The sequence below is a fragment of the Schistocerca serialis genome, chromosome 2 (genome assembly GCF_023864345.2).
Source record: "Schistocerca serialis cubense isolate TAMUIC-IGC-003099 chromosome 2, iqSchSeri2.2, whole genome shotgun sequence".
Classification (NCBI taxonomy): Eukaryota; Metazoa; Arthropoda; class Insecta; order Orthoptera; family Acrididae; genus Schistocerca; species Schistocerca serialis.
Genome location: NC_064639.1, coordinates 412,891,604 through 412,911,051, shown reverse-complemented (window position 1 = coordinate 412,911,051; position 19,448 = coordinate 412,891,604). Strand labels below are relative to the sequence as shown.

Sequence of the window (19,448 nt, the reverse complement as noted above, 5' to 3'; positions counted from 1 at the left end):
GTGAAAATTACGGAGATTGTATTTCAACTGCTTATGCGCTCATTCAGTGTTATTTTGGAGACATGAAGGGGAGGCAAAGCATTCATTTTAAGAAAGTATCCAGTTTCTAAAATTTATTAAAATCATCTTGTTATTTTGTGGGTGTTCTAAATAGTGCAAAAAGCACATGCTGCAATTTAATCACTGATCTGTTTTGTATGGATATTTTGCAGCAAAAGAGTCTTGCATTTTCTGTTTCAATATTTTCCTACAAACATAATCCATTCATTTTATTATAAATCATCTAAACACTCATAATGCATTTATTTTAATGCACAGAAAGCAAGAAATTCTAATTTGACAATCAAAATGAATATAAAAAGGTTGGCTTGGTGAATAAAAGAAGGATGGCTTGGTCTGCTTACCAACTACATTTAAAATTGTGCTGAAGAAGAAGAAAATAATATTCAAGTTTTGGGATACACATATACTCTTTCTGAAGTCAGTTTCCCATTCTCGTAACATACTTATGAATAAACATACACTAAATTTGTTTCATCTTGACTTTGTGCAGTTGTTTTAGTTCACAAAAATTATTTTGTCAGAGCCAAAGAATTTGTATTCCTTTAACAATTTTAAAAGACAATCGTTTCTATTATAAAACTTCTAACAGTTGTATGAGGAACTGCGACACTGTATATTAATGTTAGTATTTGACAATTCCCAGTTATGGTTTTTGGTCTTGGAATATTTGTTAATAGTGCAATACAGCATGAAGTGAACCTCCCTCATATACTTTAAAGCACATCCAAAGGAACACATACATTTTCTGGACTATCAATGTAACTGTTTTTACCAACAATTTTCTCAGTATTACAGAGTGAAACATTACTTCCCATTCTGTGGCATCATGCAAAACCATGCTCTCATCTGTGGTCACAATCAATTTACCCCCTCAACAATGTGAAGCATGTGAGACATATGTGACGTTCTTATCCACCGATCTGATCGGGAACATTTACTGATGGACCCAGTTTAATTCCATGCACTGCCATACAAATACGATCAGCCTAAATAAGGGTGGCCAGTCTCACTTTAACCGACGAGATAGGTTAAAATTGTAAAATTTAAAATTTCCTGGTGAATTATATGTTTGAAGAGGTTTCAGGATTTCAGCCAGACATCATAATCTTGACTCCATGATATTTCGATTGGACACCTGCCAGTCATCTTCAGGCAAGTCATTGAAGACTGGCAATGACTTTCTCCACTCTGCCCTATATAGTGCACTGACAATAATGCCATGCATGCATCAGAGTCATGGTGACATATGGACCACACCACGTGGTGGCAGAGCCCTTGCTGGTGGAACTGCGAAGATCAGCTGTCATTGGTACTGTTGCTCGCTGCAGCAATTGGAGTATTCTGGCATCTTTGTCTGGAGCAAATCTTGGAGATGATGGAATTCCACGCATTATCCAGCTGGTAGCCGCTGTCATAGTTCATTAGATTTTCCACAATGTTTATTTCAATGGATTCTTTCATAATGGAGTCCTAATAAGATGTTGTTGTGACCAAAATTAATGTTTTGTCATAGTTACTGAATGTCCATTGGCCGTACAATGTTCTGCAACTGCAGACTTTCTGGGTTGCAAAAGGTGAGTGGAATGTTTATGTTCTGTGCAGCGTTCTTCCACTGTGTATGTTCTTTGTCCCATATAAGCTTTACCACACTGGCAAGGTATTTTGTAAATTTCCACCATCCACAATAACAAATTATCCTTCACTGATCCCAGCAGGTTAGAAATCTTAGATGGTGATGAAAGTGATTTTCCGTCCTGCATCCAAGATTTAAGACTTGCTGGGATCAGCAAAGGATGATTTGTTATTGTGGATGGTGGACTTTACAAAATACCTTGCCAGTCCTATACAGAACAAACAACATGCACAGTGGAAGAACGCTGCACCGAACATAAACATTACACTCACCTTTTGCAACAGAGAAAGCCTGCAATTGCGGTCCTTTGTATCTCCAATGGACACTCACTGGAGTATGACAAAACATTAATTTTCACTACAGTAACATTTTTTTGGAACTCCATTATAAAAGAATCTGTTCAAATATGCATCGTGGAAAATCTAATGAATCATGACAGCAGCTACCAGCTGGATAATGTTTGGAATCCTGTCATCTCCAAGACATTCTCTAGATGAAGGCGTCAGAATACTCCGATGGCTGTGGCGACTGGCAATGCTGAATACAGCTGATCTTCACAGTTCCACCAGCAAGGGCCCTCTTGCCAGGTGATGTGGTCCTTCTGTCACTGTGACTCTGACGCATGCGCGGAAATACTCTCAGCACGCTACATAGAATGGAGCAGAGAATGTCTTCATCAGTCTTCAGTGGCTCACTTGAAGACGAATGGCAGGTGTCCAGTAGAAATATTGTAGAGTGATATTTATGACGATCGGCTACAATCCCGAAATCCCTTCGGACAGGGTTAAAATTGCCATTACTCATATACCACTAATACTTGCCCTGTAGCAATCCAACTACCTTCAAAACATGCACCACAAAGAGCCACAGTGCCATCTCAAACAGCTTTTTTTTCTCCTTTCTCTCATCATCAGTAATTTCCCCCATAAACAAAACACAGTAACAATCTAAAGTCAAAAAGGATGAGTACACACACAAGAACTCTATACTTAAAATTTCTAATGGAATGAAATGGAATTTGTTACCTTCTAATAAACCTCACCAAGGCCACCTCATTTGTTAAATGATGCTTCCAGTTGGCTAACGGCTTCACACTCCACTATGCAGCCTCTTCCAACAAAGTATGTGTACGCTCACTAAACAGGAACACTGGTTGTGTCCCACGCCTGCACATGGGAACACACTTGCGACTCTCAAAGCCGTTGCTCTGAGAAAACAACTTCAGTGATTGCTAACTACCAACTTCAGAAACACACTCCGCAACACAACCTCAATTTCATGAACCCCACATTGGTTGCCAGTGGACTTCTGATTCCATGAGCTTCAAAACTGCTCCAGGAAATTATAACAACATTCGGGCCTTAGGCCAGTCAGACCCAAGAACAGAATTCAAATATTTCCACTGGCCGTTTCCTGTTTCCACAAACAGAGCTAAGAAAATCGCTGCTTCCTGCTACGGCTGTTAAACCTTATTTCCTGAAATATTGGCCATCCTGTTGAAATCACTTGCCTTTGAAAACAATACTGTCAGCTCCCATCACTATTTAGTACGAGTAAAGGGGAACCAGACCATTATCCATAGCAGTGGTTCCCAACCTTTGTGAAACCATTACCCCTGAATGAGATCAGACAAAATCCAGTAACTAATTAAACATTAACTGGAAAAAATTAACACTCCTATTTTTGAAATGACAAATAAATTATAACACTTCATTAATGTCTGAAAAACTGAAACTCACATGTTTTCTATGTTTTTCAGTAAACCGAAGTACAGTGAGCCAATGGGGTGTTTGGTTCTGCTAATTTATAACCATCCTTTTTTTTATATTTGGTTTGGTGTCCTCCACTGAACATCAAAGATGTTATACCAAGTTTGTTCAGTTCTTTATTTTTATTTTCAGTGTTATTGTAACCGAAAGTATACTTTTATGCCTGTAAGTCATGGTGAATTAAATTGGTATTCTTAAGAGTTCTTCCAATAATAATATCTACTAAATACAGAGTGATTGCTAAATCAAGGCTAATTCTGTTCTACAAAAATATAGTGTGTTGACTCTGCAAGGATCAACATTCACTAATTGAAAATATTCATTCAGCTATGGAAACTGGTCTTAGAACCCAAGCTAGTCATCCAAATCTGGAAAAACAGTTACTATTAGATTTTGTTACTGATGGCAATTGATTACTATTTTGTTACTGATGGCAATTGATTACTATTGCCAGACAGACAGTAAAATAAATTTTAAAAAAGAATAGTAAAGCTGATCTTCAGTGCTGTTGGTAAACTGATTAAATTTTCAAAATGAATCTTTTAATGTATATGAATGCATGAATGTTAAATGAAGTTCCTCAGAAGTGGGATAGAAGTAACAAGAAGAGGTAGGAAGAAGAATGAAAGGGTAAGGGAAACTGAAAGAAGAACCCTTGTAGAGTAGGATAGAAATATCAAAGCTAAGATGGTATGGGCACTTAACTACACAGAAAACAAGAGGGTTCCCAGGAAGATAAATGAAATGGAGATGAAAAGATAACTACCAAGAAGACGTCTGAAAGATATGGAGGAGTGTGTTGAAGAAAAGAGGTGAGGACTGAACCGTAATGGGAAAATTACGGGCTTATGTTACAGACTCAGTTTGGGGCTGAGAACTGTTCAAGATGATGGTGATGATGATGATGATGATGATGATGATGATGATGATGAATGTGTATGAAACTGAACATTAATGAATAGTTCTTATTAATGGTTTTGAGTCATGACAGTGGGACATGATCTTTCAAAGTGAAGATAATTCAAAATTTGAGTACAGTTCCTCCACTAATGGAGAAAAGCATGTTCAAAATTACAGGGAGAGACAGGAAAATGCACAAATGGATTACAGAACAGATTAGAATGGGACACATAACTACGATAGTGGTGAAAGGAAGTGTAAGTGGGCTGGACAGTGACCAGGAATATGGATGGTAGGCGGCCAAAGTAAGTTCTTCTCTGGATTCCGAGAAATGAGAAAATACTGAGAAGACAAAATTATTTATGGTAGGCGGATGACACTACCAGATACGCTGGAGCAACAATGACTTGTGTCACTAATGATCGCAATGTGTGGAAATATCTAGGGAAGGCTTGTATCCTGCAGTAGATATAAAATAGTTCATGATGATGATGCACTAAAGTTTAGAGCCTAATGAAATTTTGGTAACAAAGATTATTTTTAACAATTTAAAATGACCACTAAATCTTCATCTAACCCATTTTGCTTTTACCAATCAGAAATTTTCATTTTATGCGTCAGGAGGCAATTACATGGAGGTTATGAACCACTGAGCTACAGGTTGGAGAATAGCCCTGTCCTCTGGAATCCAGTGTTGGTCTTCACAAAAGCAACTGTCTCAGCCAACTGGCACAGCTAGGAAACGCTATGTTACGAACGAAATAGTAAAATTAACTCAGGATTTAAAAAAAAGTGTGGTGGCATTAATTATTACTCGATTTTTACCTAAGAGAAAGAAAGCAGTTTGCAAAACCTGGTAACCTGTTACAGGAACATGAATAGGCCTGGCACATCAAAACAAAATGGCAAGCATTCCTGGTGGTATAAATTTCTGTCACAGTAATTTATATGTGTGAGAAAAATAATATGAATGCAGTAAAATCTTCATTACATGTGCTGGTGCAGAAACATTTATTAATCTAAAACACCGCAGTAAATACAGTTTGAATCTCCTTTTGGGGGTTAAATATTCCAAATTACCTGCTGCTGTACCATTCTGTTGTTCTCCTCCAACAGCAGCCTGCAGCAACTTCAGCATCCTCTTCTTAGCAGCATCCACACGTGCTGCACTCTGTGTCAGTGCTTGTGTGGCCTTCTGCTTGGCAACTTGCTGCAATGCCTTAGTCTCTTGCCTCAGGCGCTCCAGTGCTGCCTGCTGTGTCGCACGTGCCCTTTCGTCAGTTGAGAATGCGTAGTATCCGACACCGTGTGCTCTGGCCTCTGCAGAACAGAGTAGAGTTACTCAATATTTACTCACATTTGCCAGAAGATTTGTAGCAGAACTTCAATGAGGAGAAAATACGTTGTTGTAATACATGCATACATGGTGATGGAAAAGCAGTTAGTTATCTTGGTAACAAAATACGAGTGAATCCAACTGTCAGAATATGCTGCTGGAAGCAGGTGTGTATTTGAGCTGAAAATGATCAACATTATGGTAAAAACTGCTCACATGTCAAAAAGAACTGTTTAACATTTTGACTGGCCTGTCTAAATAAAGAAAACTGCTCACAGAGGCCATACTAAGTGGTTCATATAGTTTTATTACTTATTTTCTTTTAGTTCATCTGCATCATCAAAATGTTAAATAATAATTTTGAAAGAAAAATTAGAGCTGCAAATTAAACATAACTAGCACATTACATAAATCACTCGTGTCAATGAGATTAAGCAGTCTCCAGTAGGCGTATTTCAAACTGTGTTCAGCAATTCAGTCCATCTGTACAGCACATGATTAGCAGTTTTTTAGTGTTGACTATATATAGTTCGCTGGTATCTATCATTATCTGTGATTAATTTTCCTCATAAAATGGCTAGTAACAACAAAAATCTTAAGGAAGAGATGGGCATGCCCAAATTAGAACAGGATGTGTTTATGAATAAATTTTACAGCGATGGAGGTTTTCACAGTCCTCTACAAATTATGAAAATATATGTAAATAATGCACATCTGTAAGGTCACAAGTTAATATTGCTGGTATTGTGTTCTTTCCAACCTGACAATGACCTTGAATCTTTGCATTTTAATATTGTAATGTATTTATGATAATTATGCTTTACTGTATGTATGGATGTATAGTTTTTTTATTTATTTTACATTAAGTTCATGGGAATAATGACAATGGAGAACTGTCTTTTGTATTTGATGTGAATCTTTGCCATGATGGACAATGCAACCTTTTAGCTGATAGCCAATGACTATGAGAAGATGGCAGCTCCTTATTCAAGATACAAGTTTTCCGAAAGAGACAGTTCATGATGACAGTAATATGTTTAATGTTGGCTAAGCCTCTGACTGTGTAATATGAAATTCTACTGTAATAAAAGTATTTATAGTGAGATAGGAATTAAATATATTGTACAAAGTAGAAGTCAGATTTGACTGACAGAGTGACAGTTCTACATTTCTCTGAAGAGAAAATAAAATGGGAGCAGAGTACATTGAGTTGTGTGCATCTTATTCTGGTGTTTTGATCATTCAGGATTTGTTAGATCACACATAAATGAAAAAGTTATCTGGAAGGAAAGGATTGCCAAAAAATACCACTCCAATAAAAAGGGAAATAATGTTTGTAATTAAAATAAATCTGAAAAACAAATCTAACTATAGTTATGAACATACATTCCATTGAGTAAGAAGGGAATTGAGTATCTCTGATCTAGGTGAATTAATTTTCACAAGTTTTTGAATTTGAGTTTCTACTCACATTTTGAAACAAAATATTTAATTTATTTATGACTGAGAGCTGTGCATTAGCGGATAGATGGAGATTTGGGTGAGACATGTCGTTTTCAATGGAATAACCCTGGCATTTATCTCACACAATTTAGGATAACAGTGGAAAATAAAACAATGTATGACCATATGGGGATCTGAACCACTGTCCTGAATGTGAGTCCAGTGTGCCATTGAGTATGGCACCCGCTTCAGTAGAGGAAGCACAATTACAACTACACTTATGTCATATCAAATGCATTTATGAACATAACTAATCAATTAACTTACATACAGCTAGCACTGACAGAATGATTCATTACCTTAAGAGATTACAGAAAACAGTTGCTGGTAATTTTCAGAGAAATAATTCAAAATATGTTCACATAAAGATGTACAGTACATAACTCAGGCCTCATAACATGCCTGTTTATCACTATTACTATCCTATCTGAGAGAGATACACACCATTGAAGAAGACATCCTGGTAGTGGATGTTCTGTTTTTCTTTCAACTGTTTCTCTTGCTCTTCCCACACTTCATGAAGCTTCTGAAGAAATTCAGGCCGCTCACTAATTTGATCTGTTAGCAGCGTATCTGGAGGATGAACGTCTTGGCTGGGCTCCTTAGACAAAGTCCTCTGGAATTCAATATCTATTTTCTTCATCCTCTCTAAATCTTCTTTCAAGCATTTTCGAGTACGCCCTAGGAAGTCAACATACTCCACCCTACAAATCAGATACAAATGTCAGTGATGTTCCAACGAATTGTAAGTGTTAAAAGCCATATATTTTCACAACTGGGCAAAAATGATGATGTTAACATGACTATGGAGGAAAATAAGAACTAAAGGAGGCACTATTCTTATGACAAAGTTAAATCTCAATGATGATTCAGGATTGCTGCCAGTCGCCAATTGCTGTTAAGCATGATATTTTATCTGCCAACAGCCAGACATCTTTAGGTGAATTATGACAAAATCTTTGACAAATTACTAGAAAAAGAACAGTGGGCACAAAATGAAATATTGCATTTGACAGTGAGCAACAACTGAGCAACTGGCTGCACTCTCAGAGCATCACTGAATATTCAGTATCTCTAGAAAACATCAACATTCACAAGGTTAAACTTGTCTGTTGCAGTCTCTCTCTGGCACAATAAAATCATGTATCCTATGCAGAGACAGAACACTTGACAAGAAGTATTTCGATTTCCTCCTGCTCCTATTTTGTTCTCTTCTTCTTCTCATGGAGAATAAATGAAAAAGATTTTTATGATAAATGGAGCTGAGAGGGTATGAGATTTCCCATGATTTTAGCAGTAATAATTCTGATTAAAATTAGTGGACTGATCAGAAACTTCCATACTGTAATAGCACATAAATGAATAAATGTGACAAATTTTGCATTAGTGGGAAGAGGGATAATATCATCTTCTCAGGAATTAAAGTTATCTCTATTAGGAATCAGTTTTCTTTAGGTTATGTTCTGTTGTTGTGTGAAGTACTCCTTTTGGGCTTTGTGTGGTGCTGAGTTTAGTTGAGTTGCACCTGATGTCATTACAAGTGCAACAAAGAGACATCCACACCGTACACTGCCCCACAGAATATCAGCAACCCGAACATCTGACAAACAATAATGTCAATGTCATAGATGTTTTTGTAATGTTCATTTTGATGACTAATATGTTATATTCGGTACAAGTAAGTCACTGTATGCTAAGAGAAGTTCAAATCGTGCTTTCATTCTCAAGTTGTTGGATTACTCCTTTAGTCGAGTTGCTAATTACTGTAATGAGAAACTAAGGAGAATACAATGTGAGGCTGTTGACTTTTACTGAGTGCGAAGTGTTTGACAGACACAGAATCTCACAGAGCCAACAACATAGCCCATAACACAGCTCCTCTGTACAAAGGCAGAAAAATAGTAAATGTTCAATTTAAGATTATTAAAAAGTAATGTAAAAATCCTAATTAAATGCAAAAAATGACAATTTACAAATTTTGTTGGGAATTCTATTTACAAGAGCTAAATAAGTAAGGAAAACTTAATAAGTGATTCGAAGGAAAATTTTCATCCAAATTTTCATAGCTAAACGAAGAGAAATGGACAAATGAGGTATCAAATTGACCTGCAAGAGGTCTAGTTTCTAAAAATAATTAATTGTTTAATTGCTTAAATGTCAATAAAAACCATGTTTCAGTAGTGAATCTTCACTGGAGCACATGGAGGTTGTGTGCTGAACAGCACATATTCCACATATATGTGAGATGCTATTAAGATACTTGGTGGTGTCACAACTTTATAATACAGTTCATTTTCTGTTGCATTCTTAATTACTGTTCTGATCTGTTCATTCTTTCATTTTTTCTTCCTCTCTCCTTGACTCTTATGACACTTGTCCTTTCAAGCAGCCCACTAGATACAATTAGTGTCAGCTGTTCTCATAGCATAGATGTCATGCACGAGACTGCTCATCCTTTGGTTTTTTGTCCTTACTAACATCCAATGTCCGGCGACATTGGCTCTGGCAGATTACTTGAATTTGCATGTGCAACGACCTGATTGGCCAATGTCAAGGCTGATTATCTCAGAAATGGTGTATTGAGTTTTTTTCTTAAAAATTATTTCACAGTGCAGCCTACTCTGCCACACCCTTTTTTCAGACTGTTTCTGACCAGCCTGTATAAAATTATTCTTGTGCAACCTGAAAATTTTAAATAATATCTATATAGTGTTCATTGTAAACTGTTTCTGCATAAAGTTCAAACATCAATAGTTTTGATCCAATCAAATTTTGTTGAGCATGATTAACATGTATTTCTCTGAGGAAACTGAAATTCTTCTCTATGGTTGCATTAAACACAACTGAATGAAGGTTTGTAGCATTGCAAATCAGAAACTGTAGTCAACAGAATGGATACACAAGGATTCTCTGATATCAAAAGAAGTCAGGCATTAAGGGGCAGCTGGAACTTCTAAAAAATAACATTTATGTGACAGTAAACATGCTGGATGATTATACAATACTTCCTGATGTCATGAGTACAAAAAGTCACTACGTGAACAATCAATCAAAGTAAGCAAAATGATAAAAGTTGTAGGGTTCTAAAAGAGAAAAAGGATAGCCTCTAACCACTGATGTTTGTTCATATGCCACAATGACAATTCCCTATACACTAGTGTGTTAGTTACTGGTATAAAAAGTAATTTCAGAGTATCAAAGAAGGAAATCACAGGTATGGATTAAATCTCAAACAAACGACTGATATTACTCAGCACAGAAAAAAAGTTTAAAAGCAAGAACTATTACAAAATGAAGAATTATTTTATGTTTTGTCTTAAAGAATTTTTCAAGACCTTCATACTACCACAATGAACACCATTTCATTATTAATTTAATTTTTATTTATTTATTCAGTATGCTTCTCCTGTAAATGTTCTACACACAACACCCACAATTTATTTCACAAATGATCAGATATTTGATAATTTTTTAAGCTCTGGCACAATTTTCTTCATCTTAATTTAAGAGGTAACAATAATGACAAGTGCCTATTAACAGACACACTTTAACAGACACACTTTGAACTTCTGAATAACATTACCATGAGATTTTTAAAAGAAGTGGCTGTGACAATGGTGGGAAACCTATAAGTGAGGAAAGCTTTGAAGTAAAATTGTACATAATTAATAGTGTGTTCGAGAAGATACATGCTCTCACATTTACTTGAGACAGAAAAGCTTCTGCTCACTAATTGGCAACAACTGCTTGTGTAGAACACTGCTTGGCTTTTCTCATGATACCCTACGGACTATGGACAAAGGACACCAGGCAGATTCTATATTCCTTGATTTGACACAGTGCCCCACTGCAGACTGATAATGAAGGTCACAGCAGAGGTAATTGATCCTACATATGTGAGTGGCTGAAAGAGTTCTTAAATAAAGGAAGCCAGTACGTTTTTCTCAATGGCAAGTGTTCATCAGAGGGAAGGAAGTCATCTGAAGTGCCCATGGGAAATGTGACAGTACTGCTCCTGTTCTCTGTATACATAAATGATCTGACAGATAGAATGAGCAGGAATGTGTGATTGTTTGATGATGATGATGATGATGATGATGCTGTGGTGCATGAGACAGCATTGTCTTTAAGTGACTGTTAGAGGATATAGGATCACTTGGACACAATTCTATTTGGAGTGATGAATGGCAGCTTGCTCTATATGTAGAAAAATTTTAAATTGATACCGATGAATAGGAAAAACAATCATATAATATTGAAATACATTATTTATGGTGTTCTGCTTGACACAGAAATGTCAATTAAATATCTAAATAGCAACACGAAATGGAACAAGCACATAAGGTTGACCATAGAGAAGTCAAATTTCGAACGTATATAACTGAATTCCACCAAACGCAGAATGTTAGTTTCTGAAGCATTGAAATTGAGATCGCGATGCGCTTTTGTAAGCTAATCATAGCTTATGTCACATGATCTAACCAGACAATGGTAGCAGATATTCATCGCATTTACATGGGGCACCCAAAACCGGATTTTGTAAACTGATCTCCCAATACCACTTCTGAATGGTCATGTAAACACTTCAAAATCGATTCTGGAAATCAGCTTCTGGTTGTCGGTTTTTCAATTCCACAATCAATTTTTGCTCCCATGTAAATGCAGCCGCTACTGAAATGTGCTTGGACTGTCAGGTTTCATCTTGTTTTTAAAAATTTCAGCTAATATTGACAGAGTGGCTTTTTGTAAAATGAAGGATAAGTAGAGATATTAGACTGAAGCTGTTTATACCTCGTCTAATTGAAGAGAAATAGCGATTGTGCTGACTAAATCATAAACTATATCTGCTGTTTTCCAGGTGCCATAGTTAAATGGGCTAGCAAATCCTCTTCAGACCTTAACATGTAAACACGACAGCGAAAAACGGTTTCTGAAATTCAGTTTTCAACTTTCAGAATACATGTCGCATGTAAATGTAGTGATTCAGAGCATAGGACACGTGATGTAGTCAGCCTATAGCAATATCACTGTTAAGTAGCACGAACACACAAATAGGAAAAGTTAGTGGTATAAATTAATGCACATAGCGTAGCTACAAGAGAAGCTATGCCAGTAAAATTTTAAGTAATGACGTAAATGTCTGGTCTTCCGTGCTCAAAATTCTTCTAAGTGGCTGGCCCTCAAAGTGTTAAGCTTTAAATGAGAATCAAATGTTCTGTGACTTAAGAAATTCAAAGCATATTCGCACACGTAACATAACTCATATTGCGTAAAATGAAATGAACTTGAAAGTAATGCTTTTCAAACCACCAGTCGCAATATTTTCCTGCAACCTACTATAATTTGTTTCAGTAGTTGTCAGAGAGTGTCAGAAAACGGCGTTACTGTGCCTGTGCAGCTACGATGACGTAGGTAGTCCATATTTTCGTACTTATACAGCATTAAGAGACCTTATATTATGCCCTAAACAAAACAGGACATCAGAGAATACTCCAAAAGCATCGGAATTTTGTAAACCACAATAAAATGCATAATTTGACTTGAAGAGCACATTCATATGTCCAGATTCATAAAGACATAGGCCAAAAGTTTAAACTTTTCAGTGTGATTTTCGTGATACAAATTTTCTTGGAGTACCAGTACTTTATTATCTCATGTTTAATTCTTTATTATAGCATAATGTCATACGTCCCAAAAGATGACAATGTGCACTTTAAATTATGCAAACATTTGACAACAGCCAATAGTGTTTCCAATAAATTGACTGTCTCTAATGAAAAGACAAATTAAAGCCAATTTTTTTTATCAAATCAACAAAAATAACTTCAGTGTTCTGCAAGGCAATTAATGTCTGACTGCCGAAAACCTGGAAATAAAATAAAATTAGAAAACTGAAACTAATACCATATTTTAGCCTTCCATAATTATGAGAATGTATTTTAATTTGCTTTATAGCTACCGGCCACAGAAATCTGTTTTGTTTTCATTTTACTTGAGAGCTGTAAACCAAGAGGAAACAGTAAAATCACTAAACGTAAATACGGTTCACATGGAGACTACCCCTCATCCCACTACAAATCGGACTGCTCTGCGCATATGCGAATCTGGCAGCTTGAGCGTGCCACAAAAATGTTTCCAGGTAGCATCAGTCTGCTTTTGCTACTGCCGATACAACTCGTGTCTAGTTACATTGGATACAGCTAACAGCCGCACTTCAAGTAGCCAGAAGTGGGAGAAGATACTGTTCATACGTGGATCAACTGCATATGCGCATAAGCCCGCTGGCAACTACTCAAATGAACCCAATGAAACCGTTGTGATGTCACGCCCATCAGAAGTAGTTTCTTGTTATGAAAAATTGCATAGTCTTCGTCCTAAAGCCTTTGATACATTTTGCTGTTGGCAGATGCCTGTATGTGTACCGTGTTTTGTTGCTGTAAATGGCACATTTCCTTTCTTACCAGTCAAAACTACAAAAATTTAACTGAAAACTGAAACAAAGAAAAATTCCTGGAATTCTAAAACATTCCCGTGTTTTTCCCAGTTTTCTCCCGGATGAAAAGATTCCCGAGTTTTTCCCGGATTTCCTGGAATGTATATACCCTGGATAGGATCATGTAAAGAAAAGTTTTTGGTGAATGGAAAACCGGGAAGATCTAGATGTTTTAAAAACATCCACTCCATACCTGAGATTTATGAAAACAATGCAAAATCTTGGATGATATCTGATATTTTTGAGAACTGCTTGCACAACTGGGACTCAGATGAAATCAAAGAAATGAAAAATTATCCTCCTGGTCGAAACTTCCCAGCTCACCTAGTAGTTGACAATCTACAGTGCATGAAGCTTGTGTTTTTACCTCCAAATATCACTTCAGTTCTACAACTTACAGACCAGAGAGTTATAAAATTACTGAAACTGCAGTACAGGAAACATCAGGTGATGAATATGTTACAAAAAATCAAAGGAGGTAAAGAACCAGTTTTCAGCTTTCTTATAGCAATTTTAATGATCAGAAATGTGGGGAAATGTCACTCAAAAGACAATTGCCAATTGTTTTAAACATGCAAGATTCAGAGATCTCTCTTCACTACACAAGAATATTAAATTCCAAAATCACAGATGTGTAATAACAGTGTATTTGTTACTAATGTTTTGTGTGTTGGGTATTTTCAATGTGTTAGATACAGTGCATCACATCTGTACAACATTTTAAAAAGAAACAGGAGAAGGTGTAGGCCTTCATGTGATTTACATATGCAGTACTGCCTTTTAATTTTGGTACCCAAAATACTGTCAAGTGCACATAACAAGATTAAGTCAACATAAGTATCAACGTGCACCCCAGTACTGAGACAAAACTCCTTAATGGCACCAGTAAATGAGATGGATGGAAGGAAGGGTTTAAATTCTCCCATCTAAAGGACAATTAGAAATGAAACATGCGGTGATTCTGGAACAGTACCAGGAAGGCAGTTGTACCCTTTTTAGAGAAAAAATTCTGGAATTTACCTTAGAGATTTACAGGAACAAAGGAAAATGTATGCTATATGCCCAAAAGAGATTTCAGTCCTTTTCCTGCTTGATGCAAACCCATGTGCCACATCCATCAGTTGATAAAGGAGGATGTAATACTAAATGTGACCATACAATCACACTCTCTTTTCTAACCTTTCAGAGCCACTTAGGACATCTGTCTATCCCTATTCCTTAATGGTATCTGCAGCTAAACCTCAGTTTCAGATGATTTATACAGTCAGAATACAAAACACAAAAACAATACTCACAAAAGCAAGAAACTGGATATCCCTCAAAATTCAAAATAAAATTAAAATAACATCTTATCAGTCATACCTTCTACACATCATCCAGTTTTCTTGAGTCAAAGACTGATGACTGTTGTTAACAACACAATCAGTAAAAAAAGTCTACTCTAAAGGGCCTTCTATTATTACAGGATGCAGACAACTATTCTTATTTAACACTTAGTAATAGAGTAATGTAAATATTAAACAACAAGACATAAAATAAGTGGCAGTTAATACATATGATTACGGAAACAGCAGTTTTTTCACAACAGCAGCTTTCCTACTAATTTTACTATCTTCATGAGTAACCTGTGTAAGAACCGAAGTAATACAACAATTTAATGGAACTTTTACTGTTAGTGTAACTGACAGAATCAGTTTGTATCTGGCGCGGTTCACTTGCTGTTTGCATTTCCACGAGGATTCTCCTTCACAGAGGTATCTCGTATGCCCATTGAGATGTTGAATTTTGCCAGAATGTAAGCATTCACTCCAAATATGGTCTTGGTACACTCTTGAGGCAGTAGTGCAGCTTAGCATGGTGAGTCCCTGCTTCTACCAATGGGTGCTTAGAGGATATCTTTCTCATGCTGTTAGGCAACAAACACAGTATATAACACACGGTATTGTCATCCGATTGCCAGGAACCTCGGCATATTATGTGGTGAAGAAAGATAAACTAAACCCATATTGATATCTCTGAAGAAATGCAAGAGCAGTGAGCATTCAAACTTATTTCACAAATTTACAAAAAGCAATTTACAGAAAACTTGAATTGACTTAATGGAACGAGTTACAAGAGAGGTACAAATAAAAAACCTCCTTACGAAAAATTTAGTGAACAAATATTATTCAGGTTGTAAATATGTAACTCATTAACATTATACAGGGTAGGGCAAATAAAAGTAGCCCAGACGATGCACACAACTGGCTGTGAATGCATGCATTTAACCACACCCCATGGTGCACACACATGTACACCCACCAGGTGATCCACATTGGTTCAGAGTGTAGTGCAACTGTGTAAGTGTGAGTGGAGCAGTGCAAAGGAGACGATGGTACTCAAAGTGGAGCAGCGGGTGTTCGTTGTGGCCAGTTATGTGACAACAGTCATGGAAATGGTGTGGTCAGTTGTTTGCTGAGAAGTTCAATGGTGTGAAAGTGCCACCAAAGAGTGCCATGCAACACTTAGTCCAAAAATGCCATCAAACAGGATCTGTTTTGAACAAGTCGAAAAACATTCTGAAACCATAAAATGTGGCTGCAGTTCACCAGAAAATGTTTCAGAGTCCTACCAAATCAACCTGATGCCTATTGCACAAGACCGGGAGATCACGTCGATCACGCAGACAAATACTCCACCTAGACTTGCACATGCGCATCCCTACAGAGTGTATATTCTTCATTCATTAAAACCAGCAGATGCTCCTCAATGCCTCCAGTTTTGTGAGTGGCTGTTCACTGAGATACCAATGAATGGCTTGGAAAAGGATCTGTTCTTTATGCCTGACGAAGCCTGGTTTAATTTGAGAGGTTATGTCAACTCACAGAATCACAGGCTATGGGCAGCGGAGAATCTGCATAACTTCCACAAAACACCACTGCACGATCTGAAGGTTGGGGTTTAGTGTGCTGTGTCTGCATGCCTCGTTATTGGTTCCATCTTCTTTCAGATGCTGACTTCAGCGCATTACATTGCCAACATTTTGAAACCATTTGTGGCAGCATTAATGGAAGAGGAAAAGACCTACAGTTACTTCCAACAGGATGGAGCAATTGTCTACACTGCCACTCAAACACTGGAGCACATTTACACAATCTTCATGCCCAACAGAGTTGTTAGCAGAGGCTAGCTAACTATTCAGATCTGCAATTACTTTGTGTGGGGATCCCTCAGGTCTAAGGTGTATCACAACAACCCTCACAGTCTCCAAGAACTGCAGCAGAACATTTCGAATGAGACTGCAGCAATTCCAGCAGTCTAACTTCGATCCGCCTTCAGCAATTTGCTGACCATGACCCAAAAGTGCCATGAGATGAATACTGGTCACTTTCAACATATGCTATAGTCAGGTTAGTACTGTAATTCCTTTCTTCTGCAGTGTTTCTTTGTACCCTGGAACTCTTTTCTCTGGACTACTTTTATTTGCACCATCGTGTATAATACCATATTATACGCAACACTATGTTATCATACACTCCAGAGGCAGTGTAAAAGGAAAAAGAGATTTGGAAGCATTTTGGTGCTCATTACCGTTGCTGTTTGAGCTTACTACCATTATCATTATACATGCAATTTTTTGTTTCAAATATCAGACTGTCATAGCTGTACCACATGCAGGAAGATAAATATATTCACATGGAAATAAAGGATAAATTTATATCAATTTATAATGCAATGAAAATCCAGCAGATAATTTCAGTATATAAAAAAAGAATAAAATGTGGTGCTTTGAAAGTATAATATTGTCAAACAAATGAAATTTTTTGAAGAGAAACACAAAAATGGAATTTATAAACATTGTGTTAATTGCATTTCACACATAAGTGTGTCCTTACACATCAATAATCTCAAAGAGTCTGAAATTTACATAGTGAATGAAACATAATTGGACATTTAAACTGGATATTTCATTTAATATAAGGTAAGACCACAAACCAAATAATCCTCAATGGCAACATACCAGTCACTATCATCACCATATTCATTGCATAAGTCATCTGGTTCACTGTTGGTATCTGATGGTATTTCATCAGTTCTCTCTCCACTCTCCTCAATATTTTTCTGCTCGAAATTGACAAGAGACTCACTGTCATCCTCACCTGCACTCCTTCCTGCCAATCTTAATTTTTCATCATATAACCTAGCTTTATTCTCTAAGCATTTCCTGCAAGGAAAAAACAACGGACAAATAGTTTTTGTAGTTTCAAGAAATTATAACAAGCAATGCACCAACATGTTTACATTTTAGTATTATTAACTTGTTATAAGAATAACAGCAAAGTTTACTTCACATAAGAAATTACTATAGAAATAACAAGCAACTAAATAAGCTTGAATCAATTATTTATTAATGGCTTGATAAAATTTACTCAATTAATTAATTGCTTTGGCAGTGAAGTTTGAGAGCTCTGAGATAAGGGAAATTACTACTTTTCTATTTTGACAATCATACACAGCAGTGTGTTGGATTTTTGTGTGATACCAATATCTGATTGCCACGCCTTAAAAATAAGGGTTATCGGTATTAACACCTGTAGGTATTAAAGCCAGTGTTTATAGAAGTTATCCATTTGCTTACCCATGACATTAACAGATTTCTTCTCAGCCAGTCAAACACAAACATGAACTGTAATTTAACTGTCTCATAACATACATTTATTAATCATGTGATTAGGGTGTAGGAGACACATTACAAATGAATTCACTGATATAAAATAATATAGCCAATGAAAAACAGAAGTATTTGAAAATACAGTTATTACTGAAAATGAAGAGCAAAGTTTACATGTGGATAATGATGAATTACATCTTACTAAATATCATCAGTTTATGTTTCATGATCCCCTTCACTGAATAGTAACTTTTCTGTAGTAGAGAATGATGTAACTTTTTTTTCGAGTGGACTTGGTTTTAAATTCAGAACGTTGCCATCTTTTAGCCTGCTGTAAATTTTCACTCCCCTTGCTGTGTTTGAAGAGGAAATGATTGACCGCCACACCGATTCACACATGAGATATCAATAGGCTATTATCTGCCCTTGTACTAAAAATCATTAAGACTACTTTAAGCGAACATGACATCAGGCCCTGACAGAATTCCAGTTAGATTTTACATTGAAAATTCCACAGAAGTAGCTCCTTTTGTAGCTTGCATTTATCAATAATCTGTTTTGGAGTGTTTAGTTCCGTGTGACTGGGAAAGAATGCAGGTCACTCCTGTTTACAAAAAGGATAAATGATCACAGACCAATATCACTGATGTCCATCTGTTGCAAGGGCCTACAGCAAATTCTAAGCTCAAACATTACGACAAATTTCTCCCAGAGAATCAGCAAAGATTAAGGAAACACCATTCATGCAAAATACAGTTTCCTTCATTCATATACAAAATCTTGCAAGCAACAGACGCAAGAGCACAGGCAGATTTATGAGAGGCATTTGACACTGTACCACATCGTAACTACTAGCCAAGATATGATCATACACAGTACGATCACAGATACGTGACTGCCACAATGAATATTTGTCTAACAGAACACAATGTATTATAAGGGATGGTGAATGTTCTACAGGGATAAAAGCAACAATGGGTGTTTCCTAAGGACCTCTAATGTTTCCGATATCCATAAACAAATTATCAGATAGGATCACCAGCACTGTAATATTGTACGCTGATGATGCTGTTGTCTTCAGAACAGCACTGTTGTTGGAA

The 19,448-nt window shown here is 36.6% G+C and overlaps 1 protein-coding gene across 1 annotated transcript in view; it reads right to left on the bottom strand.

Annotated features, from left to right (window-relative positions):
- LOC126457253 (coiled-coil domain-containing protein 174) overlaps positions 1-19,448 on the bottom strand; it is a 55,184-nt gene that overhangs the window by 21,406 nt on the left and 14,330 nt on the right. Inside the window, exons 3-5 of the mRNA XM_050093411.1 lie at positions 17,698-17,901; positions 7,649-7,908; positions 5,446-5,685 (exon numbers count right to left, since the gene is read on the bottom strand). Of these exons, the coding sequence (XP_049949368.1) occupies positions 5,446-5,685; positions 7,649-7,908; positions 17,698-17,901 (704 nt within the window). The remainder of the gene's footprint in view (positions 1-5,445; positions 5,686-7,648; positions 7,909-17,697; positions 17,902-19,448) is intronic.